The sequence below is a fragment of the Oryzias latipes genome, chromosome 10 (assembly GCF_002234675.1).
Source record: "Oryzias latipes chromosome 10, ASM223467v1".
Taxonomy (NCBI): Eukaryota; Metazoa; Chordata; class Actinopteri; order Beloniformes; family Adrianichthyidae; genus Oryzias; species Oryzias latipes.
The window spans coordinates 3,840,696-3,867,299 of record NC_019868.2 but is presented as its reverse complement, the minus strand read 5'-3'; the positions used below and the strand labels follow the sequence as shown (position 1 = coordinate 3,867,299).

The window sequence follows — 26,604 nt, the reverse complement described above, 5'->3', positions numbered from 1 at the left end:
TAAGGTAAAAAAAAATAACCACAAATTATTGTGCTGATTTACATTTACAGTCAACTAAAGGTCAAAAGGAACATGGGGTTGATTTCAGTCTTTAGCTATTGTGAGGCTTATTGTGAAAAAAATTACTGATATACAAGTTTGAAATCTTTGTTTTCACACATAGCCCACACAATATAACCAATATTATTCTACTTTAAAGATTAAACTGAGTTTAGTCCTACTTCACAAATGAAAAGAAGCAGTGACAGACCTTAAAGCAGTCAAACACCTGAAAATGACATGCTGAAGTCTGATCCAGATGCAAGTTGGATTTCTGGTCATGGTTGTGCAGTCAGAGGAAAATCGTAGTGTAACTCAGCAGCAGAGGTTTCCTATTGCATTTGCTAAGTTTCTTGTTAATATAATTTTTTAAGTGTTTTTAAATAACAAATGATGCAAATACCACAAAAAAAGTTATGAATACAGCTCAAGTTACTAGGAACCGCACGAACAATTGTGTAGAAAATACACACAGAAAATGCAAAAGATTAAAAAGAGACTGATAAAAACAACAAATCACTCAAAAGGAGACGACAACTAATAGTTTATTGATTTATATATTTTTATAAAATAAATCTATCTTGATTTTGTAAATTACCATTAAAAAGTCTTAGTTTAGCTTTTTTATGTGGGGGGAAGTTTAGTCCGGGTTGTGTTTGCCTTTACTGATTTTACTGCGTAGTTTTGTCGGGAAATGATCTGATCTGGCAACCTCCTGTGCGACATCAGAGACAACCTTTACGGCAGCCTGCGCTTGCGCGTGTTGTCACGTGGACATTTCCTCTGCGATAACAGGTAAGTTCTTGCCTTTACATCTTATTTTCTTGGGTAATAGTTTTCCACGTGTCATATTATTTATCAGCAGATGAGCGGGGTGTGTAAAGAACCCACTGGAAAGCGGTGGTTTCGCGCCTAAACGGTCGTGTTTACGGTGAGCTGCTCCGGGAAGCACGTGCTCTCGCTGATCCTTTCACCGAAGCCGGTTTTTTTAGCGCGTGAGGCACCGGGGGAGCCTCAGGGCGCGTTAAAGTTCCGGACACGGTTCCACGCGTGTTTCTGGTTACTGCAACCTGTCGTGTCGCTGTGTTTGCCAGCTAAACACTCGCACTATTTGCACAGCGGACACGGGACGGGACGGTCGCACGCGGCTGAAGACTGGATTCGTTGACGGGATCACTCCGCGGTTGTAAAGCGGCGGGCGGCTATCTGTGTGCTCTATTTTGTAAGACTGTAAGGAGTAAAACATTTGTTTGCATTCTTACTGTAACGACTCGGTTTCCGCCCACTGCCATAGCAATCAGCGGGCGAGGTGCATCATGGGAGCTCATGGTTTTGGTGCGTTTGTCAGTTCAGCTTTTGGTGTTTTCTTTGTTCATTGTGTTGTTGTTTTTTTCTTTAAAAAAGTATCAAATATACGCCATGTGGTCATTGGCATATACACAGAGTCCCGATATTCAATTCAACTGAGTGAGCATGCGCGTTGAGCCTCGTTTATTAAACTAAAAACAGAATTAAACTTTCTGAAATGTTATTGATCTTCTAGAAGGGAAATTATCTTTATCATAGTTTTGTTTAAAAAAAACAGATTATAATGGCGATGTCCTGCCGTATTTTTTGAGAATGAAGTGATATTTATGCCAACACATTGCAAACAAAACTTTTTAAGTAGCAAGTGAAGGTATTAAATAGTTGCTTAAATAGTTCTTAAATTTTTTTCTGCTTTCAAAAAAAAATTTTGCGTTTTAACACGTCTCATTTCGCTGTTTCCCTATCTTTGATTTAACGTTCATAAGTCTCAGTTTAGCGTGACATATGTGCCAACAAACAGCCTGCTGATTGGTCCAGATTCTAACCAGCCGCACAACTTTGTCTTCATAAATGCGTTTCTTTTTGACACATTCCTTACCCCATAGTATCAGTCTATGGGTGGATTCAGACTCCACACAGTTGGTTCTCTTAAAGTGAACCAGAAGTTCGTTTCCCCCGACAATCTGGAACAAATTTTCAGTCTGAATAAACCCAAGTGGGCCCTGGTGCGGGACCAGGAACCGCTTGGTTCCATCTGTGGAGGTGGTCTCTCAGTTCGTTTCCAATCGGACTGAGCTTTGGTGTACTCTAAGGTTCTTCAGTCTGAATACAGTCTGTTCCCAGAGTGGAACAACGGAACCAAAAATGGCCACCGTAGCCGCTCCGTATGGGATGTAAACGGAAAAGGAAGTAACCATGACGATGAGACACAGCAACTCATTGAAATGTGATTGGATAAATGCAGGCTCATTAAAACAACTTTTAATGTGACGCACGTTGCTTCTCACTGTTTTCCCGACCATCTGCATGTCATAAAGTCTTATCAGTGACTCTTGCCGTTAGCCGCCCTACAGCCAGCCTCCACTGGACCAATGGGATTGCAAAGTGCACTAGTCTTTGACTGCCCTCGTAATTCCTGGCCAATGACTGAAGAGATCTTTAGTCACACGTTTTTTTTTTTACAAGCTTTGGTTGGTTGGAAACAGAAATGTCCGGTTGAAGGCAGTCTGACTACAGACCCAATGCAACGCTCAGGACTCAATCTGGACCAAACTAAGCAGACTCAGTCCAGACCAACTGACACCCTTCATATTTTTCAACCCAGTTCCTTACAATTCCCTCTGTTTAGACAGTTGACTGTATATGAGAACTGGACTGAGTGACTCCTCTCCCGTAGAGTTCCAAACAGGAAGTTCCCGCTGTCTCCAAGAAGCCAAATTTCCATAGACTTCTACAGAGAAATGAGCAGCTGTAACTCACTTAGGGGTAGGGTTGTGCCGATGGACGATATCATCGTCCATCGTGATGGGTGACTGACATCCCGATGGAGAGACCACCATCGTGATGCCACGCCCCCGCCACGTTGCGCGTCGACACCATAAGCCGCGGTTACATGTACAAAATATCTTGATGGGATCAATGGTCGGATTAGAATCCAACCGTGTAGATGGGCCCAGAAAAATGTTTTCAGAATATAAAAACGTTCACTAAGGTCACACTTTCGGTCGGAATAAATCATTCGCACATGCGCAGTTTGAAAACCGGAAGGGGATACAACTTCCGCCGAGCGGCTTTTTTTTCCAAACTTTATTGAATGTAACAATTCAATACAAAACAATGTTAAACAGCGCCGAGCGGCTTTATACATTGACATGTCAGCTCAGTAATTTACGAGCCAATCTTCTAAACGTGCCTTTAATAATGTTACGGTTATTATGAAACACCTGTTCGCTCATCATTTGAATTTTAATCCGTGTGGTCAGTGCTTTTTCTGAACGAAGCCAGGATTAGCAGTATGCTAACACGGGCTAACAACATTAGCTTTGGGTGGTGCTGCTTGCTGGCTGCACGTAAACATGTAAGAATAACATCAGCCTTTATTTAGTCGGGACACGACTGGAAACACAAATCCGCGTGATTGTTTGAATGTTTTCTAAGGACTGAGCGACATTTCTGCTTTGAAGCTCAAACCGCTGTGTGTGCTGACGATCCGAGCTGTGCTCAGTCAGACATAGGGTTGGGCGATGTCCCCTAATTTGGCCGTTGACGATGTTTGCTGTCAACCATCGGGATGGACGATGACATCGTCGGGGGGGGGATTTTTTACATTTTTCGTTCTTATATAACTGCTATTCGTTATTTTGCTTTTTTCATTTTATTTCCCAACTAATGACTCATCCGCGATGATCCAGTATAAACTGAGGGAAGTGACTTTAACAGAAAAAGTAACAAGCAAGATGGAAAAGAAGTAGTCCACTCCCGCATTTAGCGAAGTGGACCGGCGGAGTGCGGATTTACAGCTTTGTGTTTGATGGGAAGGGGGGGGGGGGGGGGTACATGAGCGGTATGTGTGGGAGATTTAAGACTGCGATCCGTCCCGCAGCTCTAGGGGTACTACCTACCGAACTCAGAACCGGGTCGACCAACGTGTGTCTGAGCACAGCTCGGATCGTCAGCACACACAGAGGTTTAAGCATCAAAGCAGAAATGTCGCTCAGTCCTTAGAAAACATTCAAACAATCACGTGGATTTGTGTTTCCAGTCGTGTCCCGACTAAATAAAGGCTGATGTTATTCACAGGATGCAGCGCCACCCAAAGCTTATGTTGTTAGCCCGTGTTAGCATACTGCTAATCCTGGCTTCGTTCAGAAAAAGCACTGACCACACGGATTAAAATTCAAATGATGAGCGAACAGGTGTTTCATAATAACCGTAACATTATTAAAAGCACGTTTAGATCATCTCGTATTTTACCGAGCTGACATGTCAATGTATATAGCCGCTCGGCCCTGTTATCGTTTTGTATTGAATTGTTACATTCAATAAAGTTTGGGAAAAAAAGCCGCTCGGCGGAAGTTGTATCCCCTTCCGGTTTTCAAACTGCGCATGTGCGAATGATTTATTCCGACCGAAATTGTGACCTTAGTGAACGTTTATATATTCTGAAAACATTTTTCTGGGCCCATCTACACGGTTGGATTCTAATCCGACCATTGATCCCATCAAAATATTTTGTACATGTAACCGCGGCTTATGGTGTCGACGCGCAACGTGGCGGGGGCGTGGCATCACGATGGTGGTCTCTCCATCGGGATGTCAGTCACCCATCACGATGGACGATGATATCGTCCATCGGCACAACCCTACCCCTAAGTGAGTTACAGCTAGTCAGACACACACTTTTAGACCCGGTTCTGAGTTCGGTAGCTAGTACCCCTAGAGCTGCGGGACGGATCGCAGTCTTAAATCTCCCACACATACCGCTCATGTACACCCCCCCCCCCCTTCCCATCAAACACAAAGCTGTAAATCCGCACTCCGCCGGTTCACTTCACTAGTGAAGTGCGGGAGCGGACTACTTCTTTTCTATTTTGTTACTTTTTTTGTTAAAGTCACTTCCTTCTGTTTATACTGGATCATCGCGGATTAGTCATTAGTTGGGAAATAAAATGAAAAAAGTCATCGTCCATCCCGATGGTTGACGGCAAACATCGTCAACGGCCAATTTAAGGGACATCGCCCAACCCTACTTAGGGGTGTGACGATAACCGCATCACTGCAGTGATGACTCATCACCTCCTGTTCTTGTTGGGTTTTTTTTAAAGTTACAGGCTTGCATATGGTGTGGGATTTGAACTATAATAAAAACATTCGTCTTTGCTAATAATTTACTTTTTCCGCGAGCTCTATTTTCAAACTGCAAGGGCTTCTGGGGTAAAAAGCCTGCATCCTCCTGCGCAAGGGAGGAACAGTCGGTTAACCCCCTGCTGGTTCATCACCGTGGTGATCAAAAATCCCACACCGTCACAGCTCTAAGCGTAGCTACAACAGTCCAAAAAGAATCCGTGCAGACACTGAAGTCAGGAGATATTTGCAGGAGGAAGCCCTGGATCTGCACTCTGATCCCCTTGCCTGGTCAGGCTCGATTCCCTCTTCTGTCAAAAGTGGCAAGAAAATATTTGTCTGTATGTGCTAGAGCTTTTTTCAACCTTTTCTGAGCCACGGCACACTTTAACCTTTAAAAAAATCCCGCGGCACAACATCATCCAAAAATTGAAAAAAAAAAAAAAAAAGGAGAAACTCAGTCTGTACTGATCTACAGCCCCTCTACAATCTCACATGCATTTTTGAGATAATTGTGGCAGAAAAAGCTGGAAGCTGCAGCTGTTTTTTCTAAAAGATTTAATAAAAGTTAAGTTAGAAGATTTAAAAACAGTTTGAGGTGTGTTCGTTGTGGTTTTAAGACGTTTAACAACAGATCTCATGGTTTTGTTCACTTGTTCCACGGTCTGATACCGGATTCTGTGGAAAGCTACTCCGCTAAAGACGAGCTTTAGCTGCTATTTATGTTGGAACTCAACTGAAAGACTTAATCAGCTAAATCGGAACAAGGAAGTGGCGACTTTAACTTCTGACCTCTGATTGGTCAGACTAATGACATGTGATTAAGCCCCCCAAGAATGATTGGTGGAGACAGTTATAGGTGCGGGACTTTTTTTTTAAATCGCAGTACTGTTATTCTTATCAAAGTGTCTTTAATAAAATAAAACAAACACAAAGAAATTATTTTATGATCTCTCATATTTCTAACTACTCAGTGTTTTATCAGGACCTGTTTGGATGAACACAGAGCTGAAATCCTGGAGATGGGAAATGATTTTAGATCAGTTAATGAGGGCAATCTCCCACGGCACACTTGACCATCTTCCACAGGTGTTGAAAAACACTGCGCTAGAGCACTCCATCGGAGCGTGTACTCAGTGCAGCTGGAAACATCGTCACCTCGTTAAGGTCTTCGCTAAGTTTGACATGTTGGTGTTCCTGTCACGCAACATGAAGACAGAAAAATTAAAGCAGCAGCCCTACTAATTTAAGCGGCACTTGTTCACTTTTTGCTCTATTTTGCACTTTAAAAAAGGTTGTTAATGTTTACCTGTATAGTTAGTTGTTGTTACTGTTGTTTGTTTGTATACTGCGTTCCAGTGATGTGCGGTGAGGTTGATGGCTGGTGAGTCACCAACTCCTCTGGAGTCAGATTTACGATGATAAAACTAAATATTTCACCTTTCATCCAACAGTAGCTAACAGCTCATAAAATACACACAAGAACATATTTGTCCTACAGAGAATATTTCTTTTATAGATGGATAGAACTCTCTTCCTGTGTATAAATTATTCAAATGTACTGTAAACAAATAAAGTGTACAGATGTGTTCAGCACACATTTGACCCTTAGTAACTATTTCCGTTATTTTTCCAACTTCAAATTCTGGTGCTTTAATCAGTTATCAAATATTGTCTGTGAAAATGATCAAAAACATAAAAAAATGATTTTACTTACATTTTTATCCACTTACTCCCATGTTATTTAAAAAACAAAAAACATTGAAAAACATGTTTGGTCTTACTTTTTGAGTCTGTGTGTCGATCTTTCTCCACAAAAAGCTCTATGATCTGTTGGAAAGTCTTCCTTATTTTCCTTTAGCTTATATGAGTTTCTCCCTCCTTTTTTATTTTTTATTTTATTTTTTTTAATTTCAGAACACATGTGAAATACAGCAAAGAACAATAAACTGTACATGAATTGTTCAGAGAACACGCCAGGGGGGATACAAACACAAGATAAACTTATATTAAATTATAAAGCCGAGCAAAATTACACGTTTTAATTGCTTTTTTTGACTTCAATATTTTAAGTACAAAGAAGTAGTTAGGTGAGAATAATATCAATTTAACAAGATGTATTTAAAAAGGATGAGACAAGGCTGGGTTGTAAATGAACACGGCCTCTGTGAAACTTTAAACTAACTCTACAAATGTTATTTGTTGTAATTATAAATAAATCAATCAAATGCATGGTGGGTAATGAAGTTTACTTACCAGACAATAATATAACCACTTTTCAAGATAAAGGCCTTTTAACCTAGAAAAGATCTTTTTTTTACCTATTCTTGCATTTTGCCTAATCATCTGATACACAGATATTATAATTTCACAACAAAAGTATTTTGTAAAATCACATGTTTTTTACGTTCAGACATGCGTGAACTTGTGTGTTCTCTGGGATAAATACAGCCCTTTCAGTCCTTCTGATGAGGTCATGAGTGGATGGAGGAGCAGACCTAACTTGGACCACTCTAATCCAAATTATTTCCGTCCCATTTCAAAACTTCCTTTTACTGCTAAGATCTTGGGGGAGGTTGTAGTGGAGAAACTAAGGTCATTCTTAGAACAAAGTAGCATTTGTGACCTTTTCCAATCTGGCTTTAAAAAGAACCACTCAACTGAAACGGCTCTCTTAAAAGTTTCCAACAATGTGCTCATGGCGGCAGATTCTGGTCAATACACTGTTCTCGTTCTTTTAGACCTGAAATCTGCAATTGAGACTGTAAACCATGAAATCATGCTCAACCGTCTTCATAACGACTACGGTTTATCTGGTTCCGTCCTAAGCTGGTTCGTCTCCTATTTCAGTGGTAGATCTTATAAGGTCTGTGTTGACTCTCTATCTTCAGAAGCAGAAATCCTGTCTTTTGGCGTTCCCCAAGGTTCCGTATTGGGACCCATTCTATTCACTCTCTACATGATTCCCCTTGGGAGACTCATCAGCAAAATTTCAAATATTTTGTATCATCTTTATGCTGATGACATTCAACTTTATTGCTCATTTGGAAAAAATGATTACGCAAATCTATCGTATCTATTAGACTGCTTGGCCAGCATTAGAGTTTGGTTAAATGACAACCATTTACTCCCGAACCCTACTATGACGGATACAATCATTTTTGCTTCTGATGAGGAAATTCCCGCCATCAAAAGACACCTTGGTTCACTGAGCTCTTCTGTCCAGGCCAGTCTCAGGAATCTTGGTGTCTGGTTTGACAAATCTATGTCTCTAGACTCACTCAAAGCTCTTGGTCAAAAACTGTTTTTAAGGAATGTGGCTAAACTGAAGACAATGTTAACCATATCTGACCTTCAGTTGATCATCCATGCTTTTATCTCCTCTCGTTTAGACTATTGTAATTCTCTTTTTACTTGTTTTAACAAAAAGTCTCTTAAACGTCTCCAACTGGTCCAGAACTATGCTGCATGGCTTTTAACTGGAACCAAAAAGCGCACTCATGCCACCCCTCTGCTTTCATCTCTACATTGGCTTCCTGTTAAATTTAGAATAGATTTTAAAATTTTGATTTTAGTTTTTAGAGCCCTGCACGGACAAACCCCGAACTATATTTCTGACCTTTTAACTCCCTACACTCCTGCACGTTCCTTGAGTTCCACTGATAAAAATATTTTATGTGTTCCAAAGACTCGTTTTAAAACTAGGGGAGACCTCGCCTTTCAGGCAGAAAACGACCTCCCCCCGTCTCTCCGCCAGATTGACTCAGTCGAGTGTTTTAAAGCTCAAGTTAAGAGAGCTATTAGCTGACTTTTATTTGTGTTCACTTTTGCTTGTTTGTTTGTTTACTTCTATGCTTGTGTTTGTTTATTGGGTTTCACTACTGATTTTATATTGTTTTAACATTGTGAAGCACTTTTTGAGTCGCTCTCTGAGAAAAGTGCTATATAAATAAAGATTTACTTACTTACGTAGAACACCACCCTTGAAGAATGTGGGGCTGTTGTGGGCGAGATAAAAGGGGCAGTATTGTAATTAAATGTACCCTCTCATTTGGCCCCTCCCACTCTCTCAGGTGTTTGTGTGTGAGGCGAGGATCCAACCAGGATGTCTTTCAGAGGCGGCGGACGAGGCGGCGGACGAGGAGGGGGCTTTAACCGAGGAGGAGGCGGCGGCTTTAACCGAGGAGGAGGCGGCTTTAACAGAGGGGGAGGAGGCTTCAACCGAGGAGGAGGAGGCGGCTTTAGCAGAGGCGGAGGGTTTGGACGCGGAGGTGGACGAGGGGGCTTTAACAGGCAACAGGACTATGGCCCCCCCGAGCATGTGGTCGGTAAGAGCAGCCAGTAGAGGCGTCCATGCAGACTGTTAGGAGCAGCTGCTGTGTCCTGAAGGTCATCAGAGGAGGTCACGTTCTCAGCGTGGTTCCTGGTTGGCATAACGGGGTCACACGCGTGTAAACGGGGACACAGCTGCAGCCTGGAACACAAACGCTTTCACACCTCAGAGGATCTGACACGAGGTGACCGCCTGCTTCAATCCTGTCTCTGCAGCTCTGGGCGAGTTCGTCCATCCCTGTGAAGATGACATCGTCTGCAAGTGTACCACCGAGGAGAACAAAGTCCCCTACTTCAACGCTCCGGTCTACCTGGAAAACAAGGAGCAGATCGGGAAAGTGGATGAGATCTTCGGGCAGCTGCGGGACTTCGTATCCTTTTGGTGCGTGAGCGGAGCGAGTCTGAAACACCGGCATGAGAGCATGCTCCTTATGAGTCCTGCAGTACTTTTCTGTCAAACTGTCTGAAAACATGAAGGCGTCTTCCTTCAAGAAGCTGCAGAAGGTAAAGGCCTCTTCCTCCTCCTCTTCCTCCTGCTGTGTGGCTGAATGCTGCTGTGTCTGTGGGACACTCACACCCCTCTCTATCAGTTTTACATAGACCCCATGAAGCTGCTCCCACTGCAGAGGTTTCTGCCCAGGCCTCCGGGGGAAAAGGGTCCGCCCCGGGGAGGGCGGGGCGGCGGGCGAGGTGGAGGAAGAGGAGGAGGTCGTGGAGGTGAGGCATGACATGACATGACTGCATGACAGTCGTGGAATCAGAAAGGAGTAACGGTCCTGCGGGTCTGTCTCAGGAGGTTTCCGGGGTGGGCGGGGCGGAGGTGGACGCGGTGGAGGAGGCTTCAGAGGAAGAGGAGGTGGTGGTGGCCGAGGATTCAGAGGTGGGTTCACCGTCAGGCGTCCTACTGTGCGCTGTTTGTGTCGTCTGAGCTGTGTCGCTGTTTCCTCGCAGGAGGACGATAAAGGAGGAGGCGCGGCCCTCCATCTGCGTGGGACAGACTCCTCACGAGGAGCAGCGGCTCTTCCTGTTTTTTTGGAAGAGCCGTGGACCTGGATCTTTTCCTTCGGAGGGTTTGTGTGACGCATCTCTGTGGTGCGTTCATGAACGGGTTTATTTCAGCCTGTGGTGGTTTAACCACGGATGGACACTTTTTTAAGGCTCTGATTAAACAATGCTTTGTAAACACGTGTGTGTGTTTTATTTCCTTTACCCGACTTTTGAAAAAGCAGCTGCGCTGTCTGGAAGACGGATGAGTGATGAGAAGCTGTCATTTCCAAAAATCCCTCTGTTTTAGGCTCAGGGATGAAGAAGGGAAAGCTCTTTGAGAGCAACGACATTTCAAATGTTCACTGAATTGCAGCTTTGAAAAATCCCACAAAGATTTTCAATCATTTACGCTTTAATGACAACCAAAAGAAAATTCTTTTTTCCTTTTTTTTTTTAGACATTTATTCCATTTTTGGGCTGTCTTTGTTTTCTTGTTTGATTTTCAAGTCATTTTATGTTAAACTATTAAAAAATTTAACTTTTTACAAGTAGTTTTGGATAATGCAGCATTTATTTCTCCGTTTACCATGACTCGTGATTTCTATCAATGTTGGACTTCCACCCCCTGCAGCTTTACACTAAACATCAGTTTTGTAAAAAGGAATTCTGTATAAATGGTTGAATCCCTTCCTTTCTGTGGTTCTTGGTCCTCCTGCAGCGTCTAGAGTGGCATTCAAATCCATCACATCACGTCCTTCACATGAGCTGCAGTTGATGGTGGAGTTCTCTCTCTTCTGATGTGTCAATTATGAAAAATACAGTTCTAGCTAACCCAGATTATCTACAAAGATTAGAATTGTTCTGTAGGTGTTGGGAGGGGGATTAAAAGCTGCAACAATAGGACCGTTTGTGATGACTAAGCTTTTCCTCATCAAAGACTCCATTCACTGATGGTACAGAAAATAGATCGTTATAAAACTCTGGTTTTACATAAAATTCCCAACAGTACTAGAAAAAATAAAATCTCATTTTTAGACAATCTTTCAATCAATAGAAGAGTTTCTGCTTTTCCCTCCACTATGTAGCAGAGGGTTGTAACACTTACAGGCTACGTCTGTTTCAGATGGATCTGGATTTATACGTTATTTGGGTTCTACCATCTTCTTTTTTACAGAAACACCTTAAAACCTCTGATAGTGAACTTAAATAATGTTAGGAAAACGGATCAGATGTAAAACCTGCTGCATCTCTGCTCATGTTTTACTAAAAGCTTCACTTTCTGGATGTTTGTCAATTTGTTCAAATTTACTGTTAATTTTAATCAAACATACTTAAAATCCTTTCAAAAAAGTCCTGTGACTTCATTATTTTCTAATCAACACAGAGGAAAGGCTTCCGGCAGGAAGTGAAGTCCACTTGGCCTCTTGTTAAACTGCAGTGATTATTTTTTTATAGTTAATTTTATGATTCATTTTAAGTATTGAAATCATGGAATTATACAATAAAGAACAGAAATCCAAAATTTAAACAGATTAAATCCATTTCAGATAAAAAGTAATAATTGATAAGAAAAAAGATGTAATGAGATGATGCTATCATATTGACAGTGTGTTTATTCATAATTATAAATAGATGCTTTGCATTAATGCATACAGAACACATGCACGTTACATTAGACCATTAAGATGCACTACCAAGCGTCATTGATTATCAACAAAAACATTAGTTATAAGTTCACACATCCTTATATTTGGGATTTACATGAACACAAAATGACCTGTAAGTCCTCTCATCTCCATATTGAGAAACAAAAGTTTCCTTCTACAATTTCTTGAATTTATGGATATTTAAACATTGTAAGTTGAACACTGATTGAAGGGAAAACCTAATGATATTAGAGTAAAATGTTAAGTATCTATAGTTAGCTTTGATGTCTGATTTATTATTGTTACATTTGTTTTACTAACTGCACTTCGCACACTGCTGTTCTTGGCCTCAACCGCAGGGGGCGCTGTCACAGCAGATGACCGCCAAACACCGGAAACCCCGCAGAAAAAGAAGAAGTGTTTCCGGGTCTCTGTGTCAGGCTGCGCGCCGCTTCTCCGTGTTTTTGTCTTCTTTTTTCTGAAGCCGTCTTTGTTTTGAGGGATTTTCGGAAGCCATCATGTACGACCAGGACGAAGGTGAGGCGCGGATTCCACGCAGCGCCGTTAGAGCTGCGCGTGAACGCTCACGCATGGCGAACGTCTCCTCCATCCATGATCATGATGTTCCATGTTGTTCAACCAAAACCTGTCTGAAGCTTCTTTGCATGCAGCAAGTTTCTGGAACCGGACTTTCTGTAGTTGAACAGACTCTTAAAACCGAGACGCACGTAGTAACCAGGGGGGAAAAACACGCGTGGAAAACGAGCAGACTAGGAAACACGCAAATAACTTTAGTCAGTCCGGCTGGGGGGAAACATTAGCACTTTGTCGCGATATTTTGAAGTATTTTATGCCAAACCAGAAATGTTTGTTCACCAATATGGTCATCATTGAATAGTTGGAGAATTGAAGAAGAAGAAGACTGTTTTCTGGGAATGGGCCCACCACCCTCCCTGGTCAGTGGGATGCTGTGGGAGGTGACTGCCGTGCAGGAGCAGCGCCGCTCCACAGCAGCAGGAGCAGCAGCTGAGTGGCTTTAACATCTGTTCAGTCTGTTTGTTAACCTGTAAACACGCTCACTGATTCTGGTTAAGTGACTGTCCGAATAATCCAAATCTACAATTCCAAAATCCAGATCGCTAGAAATTTCCCAGAAGTCTCTGCGAAAAACCAGTGTGCCTTGATGGTCACTTGATTGGTGAATTTGGACCACAATGCATTGCGTTTGAACAATTTTTCATTTGAAAAAAAAGTATTTAAAGGAATTTCTATTAACCATCATCATGATGATGATGATGGTCATCATCAAACATGTTCAGATTTACGTCATAAAATGTCATATTTGCCATAAAAGAAAAGCAGTAAACATGGCTTTAATTGGCTTTAATAACCAGGGCAATAGATAGTTTTTTAAGTAGTTAGGATGTAGAGAAGGAATATGAACATAAACCCTCACTCCCTCTGTCATGATAACACAGTCATATACAAACAAACCTTTATTTGCAGTCCAGACCGATGACGGACACCCACCAAACTAACTAGAGCGTAACCCTAAGGAACCAACAGCTCAGTGTTGATGACCAGCTGCTGTCAGTTACCTTTAATGTCTTAGTGTGGATGTGGCCTCATCATTTCTGTGTCTGTTAGATAACCAGTATGATGAAGACGATGATGAAATCACCCCAGATCTGTGGCAGGAAGCATGCTGGATCGTCATCAGGTAAGCTCACCTGTCAGGCCCACTGTGACAAAACATGAGTGGGTTTCTGCTGCCGCACACGCAGCAGTCACGCAGTCACCAGAGCGTTCTGCATCAGAAACCCAAACTGCTGTTTAGATAGAGTTCAATAAAAAACAAAGGAAAAGTTGAACCTTTTTCTGATCATCTTTTACACTTTAAGCCTCTTCAGTCATCTCTTTTAATCATCGGTTCTGTGAGTTTCTGGTGCAGGATGTGACGCAGACGGTTCTGATCCGCTGCAGCTCTCCGAGCTCTTCCTGAACTGCTGTCTGTTCTGCAGCTCGTACTTCGATGAGAAGGGTTTGGTGCGGCAGCAGCTGGACTCCTTCGATGAGTTCATCCAGATGTCCGTGCAGAGGATTGTGGAGGACGCGCCTCCCATCGACCTGCAGGCTGAAGCACAGCACACGTCAGGGGAGGTGGAGGAGCCGGTGAGTCTGCGTTGGCTGGTTTGGGCTGCAGGTCCTTCAGTTTTAGTAGGAGCTTCTGATTTTTATGCCACATCAGGGCTCCAGACTAACTTTTTTCACTAGGAGCACTGTGGCCCCTAACTGAAAATTCTAGGGGCGCATACCGTAAATCAACATGCTAACCAAATCTATTCATTTCCACTGTATTACTAATAAATACTTTAATAATAGATGCAGAAATTAAAATGTGCTGTTTCAAATTCAGTGTCACATTTTATTCTTCACTTTTGAAGATGCAACAAGAAGGTAAACTGACAGCACCATCGCTGTCATGACAGTACAAATAGTAAAGAAAACAGATGGAAATTTATCTTTGTGACACCAAATAGGTGCAGCCAAGATGCACAATAAGTGTGTTTGAGATCACCCAGGTGAACTCAACGCTGCACAGATCACCTGGTGTGAGACATATATTTTTGTTTTTGCTCCAACATCAACTGTCAATCATCACAAAAATATCGCGAGAAAGGGGTGGGAGCAAGGGGCAAACCTACCCGGACACAGCTGGAAACTAGAGACTACAAAACAATGCATTATGGGACATGTGTCCTGATGGTTTTTGTAGTGGAGTGATTAATTAAAATAATTTAAAATACCAATTCATTAAAAAGGCTACATACATCACAAAACATTAAAATAATCATAAAATATATAATAACACAGATCATACTAAGGGGGAGAAGAATATTAAAACTAAATTGAATGTTAAGGACAACTCCAACTGTTGTCCTTCAGTCTTGCTGCAGATTCGCCTTCATCTCACAGTGCCCCCCCCCCCCCCCCCCCCCCCCCCCCCCCCCCCCGCCTGGTCTCCCTAACGATCCAGGCGAGGTGCCGGTTCATCTCAAACACGTCTATCGTTGCATTTTCCCCACGTATTTTCAGTGTGTCTAAAACTAATCTTGTTTTTGCTCGAGCGTGTTTAAAGTTCAAGCCCCGTTAGCTGTCACGCATGTAGGTGTGGGACATTTATTCTCCTCAGCTGACCCGAGTCCCGCGGGACGGGAGCGGTGTGCTGCCGTAACCCGTTTGATGCACCGCCGTGACCGTAACCAAAACCTAAACCTTCCTCCGGGTCTGTGTGACCCAGAGAAAAGTTCAGCATGGACTGCATGTATTTAGAAAATCACGAGCGAATAAATACGTCAGTAACCATGAGGTGCACCGTCTCGGCTTATGATTAAAGGCAAATCCAAGTCCATGACCCCCCCCCCCCCCCCCCCCCCCCCCCCCCCCCCCCCAGAGGTCATTCTGAAGCTTTTTGGGGGGATGGAAGGGTAAAGAGAGAGAGCACAGGTGAAAGGATCACATTCAATCGCAAAAGGCGGCGAAAAGTGCAATAAACGGTTACGTTAAATGTGCTAAAACAATCTTATGGCTGCTTGAAGAATTTAACAAATCAAATAAATCCATTTATGCATTTGACCGATCAGATGGACGCCTTCACGTTGTTGACCAATCAGATGGAGCTCTTTTATGTTAGACGTTTGCCTCCCATGCAGACGAGGATCATTGAGTGTCATTTTTAAACTGTTGCAGTTAAATGGATGTTCTTGGTTGTTTTGCTGTTTGTTCAGGTATCGCAAGTTAAATCGCTATCGCTATATTGATCACTAATATCGCGAGTTTTCCTCATCGTGCAGCTCTATCAAAAACCAGCTTTGTTGTCAAGTAAACCCCGGAGCCTTCATCTGTTCCTCTCCATCACACTCAAATGCCTACCGGAGGCTTTTAGGGAGAACTGTGTTTTCTGTTGTAGCCTCGGTTCCTGCTGAAGTTTGAGCAGATCTACCTGTCCAAGCCCACCCACTGGGAGAGAGACGGAGCGCCCTCCCCCATGATGCCCAACGAGGCGCGGCTGCGAAACCTCACGTAGGTCTCTGCGAGCGTGCGCTCCCCGGACGTCGCTCTGCGCCGCCCTCACCCAGTCTGCTTGGCCCGCAGGTACTCGGCCCCCCTTTATGTGGACATCACGAAGACCATCATTAAGGAGGGGGAGGACCAGCTACAGACGCAGCACCAGAAGACCTTCATCGGGAAAATACCCATCATGCTCCGCTCCACCTATTGTCTGCTGAGCGGCCTGACCGACCGAGATCTGTGTGAGCTTAACGAGTGTCCGCTGGATCCCGGAGGCTACTTCATCATCAACGGCTCAGAGAAGGTGAGACCGGCGCCTGCTGTCCGGGTCAGAGACGGGCGCTCCAGCTGGTTCTGACGCCTGAAACCTGTGTCTCAACTTTCCAGGTGCTGATCGCGCAGGAGAAGATGGCCACCAACACCGTCTACGTCTTTGCCAAAAAGGACTCAAAGTACGCCTACACGGCAGAGTGTCGGTCCTGTCTGGAGAACTCCTCTCGGCCCACCAGCACCATCTGGGTCAGCATGATGGCCAGGGGTGGACAGGTGAGTCCTCCTCACTCAGGAGAGTTGCTTCATGTTGGTTCTGGGTGAAGAGTTTCTCACAAACGGCTGCGTCGGTGCAGGGAGTCAAGAAGAGCGCCATCGGCCAGAGGATCGTCTCCACGCTGCCGTATATCAGACAGGAAGTTCCCATCATCATCGTGTTTCGAGCTCTGGGCTTCGTGTCTGACAGAGACATCCTGGAACACATCATCTACGACTTTGATGACCCCGAGATGATGGAGATGGTGCGTTTGTCACGCAGTTCCAACAGGAACTGAAGGCAACAGTGTCACCGAAACGATCACGCCACCGTGTTTTCAGGTGAAGCCTTCTCTGGATGAAGCCTTTGTGATCCAGGAGCAGAATGTGGCGCTGAACTTCATCGGTTCCAGAGGAGCCAAGCCAGGAGTCACCAAAGAGCGGAGAATCAAATACGCAAAAGAGGTTTTACAGAAAGAGATGCTGCCGCACGTTGGAGTCAGCGACTTCTGTGAGACCAAGAAGGCCTACTTCTTAGGGTGAGACTCCCTGAAAACAGCTGATGGATCAAAGGAGCTGCTATCTATGCAGTTCAACAGTGTCGAAAGCTGATGAGACGGTCAATACTAGTGTGTTGTTGAAAGCAAATCTTTTTTTATACTCAAACTGAATAGAAGTGAGAGAAGAATCAAATCTCTGAGCCTTCGCTGTTTAAACTGTAGGAGTGCCAACAATGACATTACAAGCCAGCGTAATGATAAGGTTGATGTCTGTTACGTTTTGTCTACATGTTAATGTATCTGCGGGAAAAAGAAAACATTAGAAATGTAGAAATGATCCAGGATACGCCAAAGAAACACCAGAGATAGCCTGAGTGGACTCACCCCCCACCTCCACACGGAGGGTCTTTACGAATATGTTGAAGGAAACACTGAGGATGGAGGATTCCCCACCTGTGCAGGTGAGCTGGAGTGTCTTCAGGTGTGCGTCTGGTGTGTTTCAGGTACATGGTCCACAGGCTGCTGCTGGCTGCCCTGGGCAGACGAGAGCTGGATGACAGAGATCACTACGGAAACAAGAGACTGGACCTGGCTGGGCCGCTGCTGGCCTTCCTGTTCAGAGGGTGGGTCTGCTGATGCTTCCACTCAGACACACGCTCGATGGTTTCTGTGGAGAAACCATGAAGAGAATAGAGTAAAAAAAAGGCTCTTCCACCAAAGAGTGTGGCGGACGTTCCTGCCTGCTTCAGCAGGGCTGCTGTCCCTACAACACTCACGTTTTTGTTCATCTGAATGCATCCCGCAGAGTTATCAGGGTTCAAACGCTTCCACCAAGCCTGGCGGCCTGCAGGTTTGCATCTGACCAAAGAAATTACATTTTTCACGCACTTTGATTAAAAAAATATTTCAATAAGACTAAGTTCCTCTGGAGCTTGTAGCTAAACTTTGGTTACTTTCCCAAGGAGCCATCCCAGTCTATTGTCCTTATTATAACTTCATTCCAGTGTTTTTTAAAGAGCACCCCTCCCATGACAGAGTAGTACCTCACTCCCCCATAGGTGGATGTTAGAATTAGGTTGTCCTTAAGGAGCATCGACCTTGTGGGTGGTCTGAGGAGGCTTCCTCCCTGCAGGGTCTGCATAATGACAGCTTTGTGTCTCTACACTTGTAGCATGTTCAAAAACCTGCTGAAGGAGATCAGGATTTACGCTCAGAAGTTCATCGACAGAGGAAAGGACTTTAATCTCGAGCTCGCCATTAAGACTCGCATCATCTCGGATGGACTCAAATACTCTCTGGCCACCGGAAACTGGGGGGACGTGAAGAAAGCCCACCAGGCTCGGGCCGGTGTGTCGCAGGTGAGAGGAGAATCTGCCCCGTTAGTCGTGCCTTTGCTCAGAAAAGATGTTTCCACGTGACTTGACCTCCAGGTGATTTTTGGTGCCTGCAGGTGCTGAACCGCCTCACCTTCGCCTCCACGCTGTCCCACCTCCGCAGAGTCAACTCTCCCATCGGCAGAGACGGAAAGCTGGCCAAGCCCAGGCAGCTGCACAACACCCTGTGGGGGATGGTGTGTCCGGCTGAGACTCCAGAGGTGAACTTCCTCTTCACTCTGGGTTTCCTGTGGGTCAACCAGAACTCAGAAGTTCATCAAAATGAAGGCATTCTCAGTTTAGTCCAGGCTGGCATTGAGAGCGTCATTGAGTCCCGTATTATTGACTGGATCCCCCGGTTGCAGGGTCATGCTGTGGGTCTGGTGAAGAACTTGGCCCTCATGGCCTACATCTCTGTGGGCTCCCAACCGTCCCCCATCCTGGAGTTCTTGGAGGAGTGGAGCATGGAGAACCTGGAGGAGATCTCACCTGCCGCCATTGCTGAGTCAGCCACCTGTTTTCTTCCCAGGTTCACGCCTCAACTCCCGCTTTCTTCACCTGCAGGCCTGATGTGTGCTTTTGATGTTTTAGTGCAACAAAGATCTTTGTGAACGGCTGCTGGGTCGGAATCCACAAAGATCCTGAGCAGCTGATGAACACTCTGAGAAAGCTGCGCAGACAGATGGACATCATCGTCTCCGAGGTAACCGGCTCAGGACAGCTGCATCCTCATCAGTGTACAGCACTGGGAGGTTTGGCTTTGTGCGTTGGGGTTTGGTGCACTTCAGTCATGTTTGGTACTGTTTCCTTTAGTTTGGTTTTGTTTCAAATGGTTCGGTACAGTTTAGTGCAGTTTGGTTCATAACGGTTTCATTCAGTTTAGTACAGTTCATTGCACTTTGGTACCTGTGCTCATTTAAGGCACCACAAATGGGAACCATAGATGTCATACAGTATAGATCAGTGTTTCTCAACCTTTTTTGAGTCAAGGCACACTTCATCCTTGACAGAAATGCAAACCAGCATCCAAAAATTATAAAAAGGAGAAACTCTATAGTCTCTATTGATGTACAGCCCCTCCACAGTCTCGCATGCATTTTTGTGATAATTGTGGCAGAAAAAGCTGGAAGTTGCAGCTATTTTTTTCTAAAAGAATTAATCAAAGTTATGTTAGTTTTCCAGAATAATTTTCAACTAAATTATTTGAAATTTTACTCTGCTTGTTGTTTTTCCCTTCAGTTTATTAACATGCAATTTTATGTAACCTCACAAAAAAAAACAAATATTATCTTTCTAAATAGTCATTTATTTTTTAAACATTTTTTTTAAATGTTGGTCCAAAATAAACTAATTATCACAATTTGTTTGATAAAATTTATACAAACAAACTAACATTATACTAATGTTTTCTGTAGCTACACAAAAAGTGAACATGTTGAGGTTTAATTAGTTTTTCTAAAGTGTTTCAGTTAGAAAGATGACTTGGACCAAACTCTGGGATGTTTGGCTGTCAATAAACACAAACCTTGAAGGAGAACTAAACTGTTGACCTCTGATTTCATCAAGAAGATTTAAAAACTGTTTGATGGTGGTTCGTTGTGGTTTCAAGACGTTTAACAGGGACGACTCATTGTACGCTGAGACGCTGTCACTTTAACCCAATGCATCATGGGAGATGTAGTGATGCCAGACAGACTCTCTTCTCTGAGCTTCATTATTTTGTTCACTTGTTCCACGGTCTGACACCGGATTCTGTGGAAAGCTACACCGCTAAAGACGAGCTTTAGCTGGAATTTTTGTTGGAACTGAGAGACTTTGAGCAGAATCAGAGCAAGGAAGTGAAGACTTTAACCACTTCTGATTGGTCAGACTGATGACATGTGATTAAGCCTCCAAGAATGATTGGTGGAGACAGGTAAAGGGGGGGGACTTTTCCTAAATACAGCCGGAGCTGTAGCTGAATCGCGCTGCCGTCATTCTTATCAAAATGTCTTTAATAAAATAAAATAAAATAAACGCAAAGAAAAAGTATTTTACGATCTTTTATATTCCTAACTCCTCAGTGTTTTATCAGGGCCTGTTTGGATGAACAGAGAGCTGAAATCCTGGAGATGGGAAATGTTTTTAGATCAGTTAATGAGGGCAATTTCCCACAGCACACTGGTTCATCTGGACTGTTGCTTACTGACCATATATATTTACTCATTGCAATAATTATGCTTCCTTGAAGTACTTTTTGGTTCTTTCAAATATTTAAAAAAATCCCAAGAATCTTTATCAATATTCAAACTTTCTGTACATTTTTTTTCATAAACTAGGAAGTGTTTGCTCTAAATGACGTCTCACACAAACAAATAAGTTCTTCTATTATCAGTAAAAAGTGGTTTGTAAGAGATTGAAATGATATTCCTCAGCGGGATTTGTTCTTGTTAGTGAATGTAACTTTGAGTCTTCACAGTGCCGCCCCCTGTCACTCTTGGTGACGTGATGTATGCCGTTGCAGGTATCAATGATTCGAGACATTCGAGAGCGTGAGATCAGGATTTACACGGACGCTGGTCGGATCTGCAGGCCGCTCCTTATCGTGGAGAAGCAGAAACTTCTGCTGAAGAGACGCCACATTGACCAACTGAAGGAGAGAGAGTACAACAACTACAGGTCAGACCTTTGGTCCACTCTAAGTTCAGTTGTTGTGTCAACTGCTGAACAACCGCTGCTAAGACGATGCATGATTTACATCTGGCAGCTTGTGTCACCTTTGTTCAATACTATTGTGTGATTGGTCAAGCATGTAAACTTCCTGGAAAGAGGTGCATGCTGGGTCTGTGTCGCTCGTTCTCCATATGCCCTAAATTATAAAGAGATTCTGAACAGACCTTGTTCTTGAAACTATTGTGGCCCCTCCCCCTACCCTGTAACGTAAAGGAGGACTGAGACCCCCCCCCCCCCCCCCCCCCCCACATACAGAGACAGCGTGAGTTGATCTAGCAAGATGGCGCATCTTGAATGAACCATTTTGTCTGTTTTGGGAGCAGCTGGCAGGACTTGGTGGCGAGTGGCGTGGTGGAGTACATCGACACGCTGGAGGAGGAGACGGTCATGCTGGCGATGACTCCCGATGACCTCCAGGAGAAGGGCGTGGCCTACTGCTCCACCTACACCCACTGTGAGATCCACCCCTCTATGATCCTGGGAGTCTGCGCGTCCATCATCCCGTTCCCCGACCACAACCAGGTACAAAACGGAAAACCTCCCTGTTTGACGTGTTCTCGTGACGGTTTCCACGGTGATGCCGTTTTGTTTTTTCCCATGTAAGTCTCCCAGGAACACGTACCAATCTGCCATGGGTAAACAGGCCATGGGTGTGTACATCACCAACTTTCACGTGCGCATGGACACACTGGCGCACGTGTTGTACTACCCTCAGAAACCGCTGGTCACTACTCGATCCATGGAGTACCTGCGCTTCAGAGAGCTGCCTGCAGGTGAGGCACCGGCACACAAAACGCATCAGAATCTCACAGCTGAAACCTCTGAAGCTGCAACATTTCACACCTGTAACAGACCGTTGTTTCTCGCAGTCTAACGTCTTCTGATGCTGCTTGTAGGAATCAACTCAATTGTTGCTATAGCCTCGTACACGGGATACAACCAGGAGGACTCTGTCATCATGAACAGATCTGCTGTGGACCGGGGCTTCTTCAGGTGCGTGGCTGACGTCTTCACCTGGATCAGCTCAGGGTTTGTTTAGCTGCTGCTGTTCTCATTGTTGTTTCCTTCATCAGGTCTGTTTTCTATCGTTCTTACAAAGAGCAGGAGTCTAAGAAAGGCTTCGACCAGGAGGAGATCTTTGAGAAACCCACCCGCGAAACCTGCCAGGGTGTGTGCCTCTCTCCAGCCATGTGACTGACACGCAGTGGAGCATCACTCACTGAATTTAAACCATTCACAGGTATGAGGCATGCCATCTATGACAAACTGGACGATGACGGACTCATCGCGCCCGGCGTTCGTGTGTCCGGCGAAGACGTGATCATCGGAAAGACGGTAACTCTGCCAGAAAACGACGATGAGCTCGACAGCACCAACAAGCGCTACACCAAGAGGGACTGCAGCACCTTCCTGAGAACAAGTGAGACTGGCATTGTGGACCAGGTCATGGTGACCCTGAACCAGGAGGGGTACAAGTTCTGTAAGATCAGGGTATGAGCTCACAGCCACATCTGGGCCTGAGGCTCCAGAGAGCCCCGTCCTCCCAGAGTCATGAGCGTCTTTTCCTGATCAGCATGCTCTCTCTTGCAGGTGCGTTCTGTGCGGATCCCTCAGATCGGGGATAAGTTTGCCAGTCGACATGGGCAGAAAGGAACCTGTGGCATTCAGTACAGACAGGAGGTAAAACTGACTTGGCTCTGAAGCAGAGAGATCAACAAGCTGTTGTTGGGGTTCATGGCAGATTTCGCCCCCATCATCAACATCCAGCTCCCTCAGGAGTCTGATCTGTGGTGATGTGATGCTGTGTCTCCTAAACAAATGACACATCTGGGACCCCCAGCTGAAGTCATGCAGTGGGTGTTAAGGTTTTAACAGGATGTCTTTTATTTTGAAGGACATGCCATTCACCTGTGAGGGGATCACGCCTGACATCATCATCAACCCCCACGCCATTCCGTCCAGAATGACAGTTGGTCATCTGATCGAGTGTCTGCAGGGCAAGGTAATGATGGATGACCTTAATGCTGCCCTGGGTGTTGACTTGCAGGCGCTGGAATATCTTTTTGATCGGCTTTTCCTTTTCCAGGTTTCTGCCAACAAAGGGGAGATTGGAGACGCCACTCCGTTCAACGACGCCGTCAACGTTCAGAAGGTTTCAAACCTGCTCTCTGAGTACGGATACCACCTGAGAGGAAACGAGGTCAGGATGAAGTCACTTCCTGTCAGTCGACTTGATTCCTTTTACTGGGAACCAAAAACCTGTACAAACTGAAGTGGAGCTTTTGTGATTACGTTTTCATATATTAGGATTGGTGCAGCACAGGTGCATTCTGGGAACTAGGTAATGACAGACTGACAGTTTCCATTCATAGTTAATATTTTTAATTGAAAACTAGATTTAAAGTCTACAGTGTTCCATCGATTATCGTGAGGATTTACGTTCTGAAATTAACCCATAAGTGAAAGTAGGATTACAGATGTTCTAAGGCTGTAAAAGTCCTCTCAATAAACTTAATATACTTTTCTCAGACAGACATGAACTTTTTTCTTTTGCTTAAACTCTTAAAGTTTAAACCTTGATTTAAATAAAAGTTCACAGTTATAGAATGAAAGCAAAGATCTGATCAGAGATTAATGTAACTCTGCCAAACTGTATGGGAGAAACGGCACAGAGGAGGTTGATTGATCAGGTTAACAGCAGAATACAGAGCACTGTGTATTTAAAAATAAACGTGCAAAATTTCAATGAAAAAAAACTGCAAACAGCGAAAGGTGAACTGCGATATAGTGAGGGAACCCTGTTCCTTGTCTTGTCAGTTGGACTGAAGTCCTTACAGCTCTTCTTCAGGAAGGAGCTTCATCTTCCTCACAAATGCTGGTCCTCACTGATAGACCTGATCTACTCCCCTCCTTTGGGTGTTGGAACAGAGTTCAGAGTTCCAGTAAATGTGAACTCTGTTTGGAGAAGAAACGCAGTGAAGCAGGTTCAGATGGCTTCTGGTTTTGCTAAATCTGCTAAATTTGAAGATCTGGACTGAGACTGTTGGAGTCATCAGCTTGTTGTTGGACACTGATCCGTGTTTCCCTGCCCTGGTCCTCACTGTCCGGCACGTTTTCTACCTGATTCAGCTCATCATCAGGATCTGCAGAAGCCTGACACTGACAGTCATCAAAGGCAGGTGTGTTTGAGCAGGGATGTACTAAAAAATGCAGGACAGCGTTCCCTGAGGGCCAGGGTTGGGAAACACTGCTCTACATGGATCTGTGCACTGGTGACCCTGAGGTTCACAGCAGTTACTGTAAAGCATTTCTGTACAGTCAACACCAGATAAAACCAAGACAGAGAACATGACAGAATCCTCCTCACTAGGAGTCCTGTCTGCTGACAGCTGATCTGAGGACTAAGATCTGAAGATGTTCCACTCACGACCAAACTATTGCTATTGCTGACGCTCTTCCAACATCCCATCCACAGATGGATGGAGGCTGGATGTGGTTTGACGTTTGTCAGCTTCTCATTGATTCTTGTTTGCTGAAGGATTGCTGTGGCTGCAGTGGGGTGGGGGGTGTTTATTTTTGTTTTTCGGCTGTTGTCGTGCCGACAGAGTTTTCAGCATCAGTAACCATGGTAACAGGCTTGTAGCTGATCGTGTTGTTAATAAAGTTTCTGTGACGGTCAGGTTCTGTACAACGGCTTCACTGGAAGGAAGCTGACCTCTCAGATCTTCATCGGGCCCACCTATTACCAGAGACTGAAGCACATGGTGGACGATAAGATCCACTCCAGGGCCCGGGGCCCGGTCCAGATTCTCAACAGGCAGCCCATGGAGGGCCGCTCTCGGTGAGTGTCGCACACAGCAGGCTTTGTCTGCCGGCTGAGATGAACGTGATGCCTTAGGCTCGGGTGGCAGCGGTCGTCAGCATCGTCTTCTCTGCGTCCTCAGGGACGGCGGCCTGCGCTTCGGCGAGATGGAGCGTGATTGTCAAATTGCTCACGGAGCTGCTCAGTTCCTGAAAGAGCGTCTGTTTGAAGCCTCAGACCCGTATCAGGTCCACGTGTGCAACCTGTGTGGGTTGATGGCCATCGCCAACACCCGGACGCACACGTACGAGTGCCGCGGCTGCCGCAACAAGACTCAGGTAAATCCCAGCGACCGGTTACAGAAGGTTGGGGTCTGGGAGAGGTTTGTCTGGATGACGGTTCTTTCTCCTGCTTGGGTGCAGATCTCTCTGATCCGGATGCCGTACGCCTGCAAGTTGCTCTTCCAGGAACTAATGTCAATGAGCATCGCTCCTCGCATGATGACATCATAGAGCATAACAGCCAATCAGCAGACAGAGCTGTTGACATCTACGAATGGGATTGGAAGTAGAAAACCTTTTTTTAGTTTTAATTTTTTGTTGGTGAAAATAAATCTGTTTCTTTTTTTTGGACTCAAATGATTCTGTTTACTTACTTGCAAAATGTCACATGACCTGCTTCGGTTCCAATAAGCAGGTTTAATGAACTCTACAGGAAGGATCATCACCATGGTAACAAAGCATGTTTCAATTTAGTGGAGCCTGAAGCTTTACTCTAACTTCCAGATCCCTTAAAGGTTTTCATTATTTGATTTTTAGTTTATTTTTGTCCAAAACCGGAAAATCTAGATGTTCCTCCACCTGCTCCCTACAAAGTCACTAAAATGTCATCTGCAAACATCAAGGTCCACAGAGATTCCTTTTTAACCTCCTCTGTCAGTCTGTCCATCACCACAGTAACCAGAAGGAGCTGAAAGCTGATCTTTGCTGCAGTTCCACCTTGAAACCACATCTGACAGCTCTCATGCAGCTCTCATGCATTTTTTAGATGTTGATCAGGACTCTCTCCAGTTCAGCACAGCAGGTACAACAACACAAACCTTTAAAGAGAAAGATTCCCAGAGCTTCAGCTCAAATGCAGACAGAGCACATGGTTTGTTAACACAGCACGTTCTGAACATTGATCATATGAAGTAAAGTCATCTGACTAACATGTGACTCCTGACAACATCACTAAGCTGGAGTGCAGATGCCATTCAGCTGCAAAGTCTGTGCTGAAGGCTTACAGACGAGCACAGAGCTCAGGCGGCATGTCCAAAGCCCGGTATCTGAAAGCCAACAAACATGGAAAACCAGGTTTGACTCCTCATTCCTGCAAGATCTGCAGGAATTCTTTACCCAATAAAGGATTTAGATGACCCCGACTTCCTCCTTCTGGAGAGCAAAAGCAGACAGTTCGACAATCTC

General features: G+C 44.5%; 2 protein-coding genes across 3 annotated transcripts; both read left to right on the top strand.

Annotated features, from left to right (window-relative positions):
• Nucleotides 1-746: 746 nt before the first annotated feature.
• Nucleotides 747-10,707, top strand: gar1 (GAR1 ribonucleoprotein). 2 transcript variants are annotated; one of them, XM_004086492.4, is made up of 7 exons: nucleotides 747-834; nucleotides 9,264-9,518; nucleotides 9,739-9,893; nucleotides 9,967-10,026; nucleotides 10,113-10,239; nucleotides 10,316-10,402; nucleotides 10,474-10,707. In XM_004086492.4, exons 2-7 carry the CDS (start codon nucleotides 9,296-9,298, stop codon nucleotides 10,482-10,484), a joined length of 663 nt encoding a protein of 220 aa, XP_004086540.1. In that variant the 5' UTR covers nucleotides 747-834; nucleotides 9,264-9,295; the 3' UTR covers nucleotides 10,485-10,707. The 2 variants fall into 2 exon arrangements, with proteins under 2 accessions (XP_004086540.1, XP_020557401.1); XM_020701742.2 differs by lacking the exon at nucleotides 747-834 and adding an exon at nucleotides 954-970.
• A 1,850-nt stretch (nucleotides 10,708-12,557) lies between these two features.
• polr2b (RNA polymerase II subunit B) lies at nucleotides 12,558-25,776 on the top strand. Its single transcript, XM_023959544.1, has 25 exons — nucleotides 12,558-12,692; nucleotides 13,803-13,875; nucleotides 14,177-14,327; nucleotides 16,126-16,238; nucleotides 16,311-16,530; nucleotides 16,614-16,772; nucleotides 16,853-17,017; nucleotides 17,094-17,290; nucleotides 17,755-17,874; nucleotides 18,423-18,609; nucleotides 18,702-18,845; nucleotides 18,990-19,129; nucleotides 19,216-19,327; nucleotides 21,128-21,282; nucleotides 21,660-21,858; nucleotides 21,941-22,109; nucleotides 22,233-22,329; nucleotides 22,410-22,504; nucleotides 22,577-22,827; nucleotides 22,927-23,016; nucleotides 23,231-23,338; nucleotides 23,423-23,536; nucleotides 25,017-25,177; nucleotides 25,281-25,476; nucleotides 25,561-25,776. The coding sequence occupies exons 1-25, from the start codon at nucleotides 12,674-12,676 to the stop codon at nucleotides 25,648-25,650; spliced, it is 3,525 nt and encodes a 1,174-aa protein (XP_023815312.1). The 5' UTR covers nucleotides 12,558-12,673; the 3' UTR covers nucleotides 25,651-25,776.
• Nucleotides 25,777-26,604: the final 828 nt, after the last annotated feature.

Coding starts and splice junctions, on each gene's coding strand:
- gar1 (XM_004086492.4), top strand. CDS start 9,296: ATGTCTTTCAGAGGCGGCGGACGAGGCGGCGGACGAGGAGGGGGCTTT. Junction 9,519..9,738: donor CCCCCCCGAGCATGTGGTCG/GTAAGAGCAGCC, acceptor CTGTCTCTGCAG/CTCTGGGCGAGTTCGTCCAT. Junction 9,894..9,966: donor TCGGGCAGCTGCGGGACTTC/GTATCCTTTTGG, acceptor TGAGTCCTGCAG/TACTTTTCTGTCAAACTGTC.
- polr2b (XM_023959544.1), top strand. Junction 13,876..14,176: donor GCATGCTGGATCGTCATCAG/GTAAGCTCACCT, acceptor TCTGTTCTGCAG/CTCGTACTTCGATGAGAAGG. Junction 17,291..17,754: donor AAGAAGGCCTACTTCTTAGG/GTGAGACTCCCT, acceptor GGTGTGTTTCAG/GTACATGGTCCACAGGCTGC.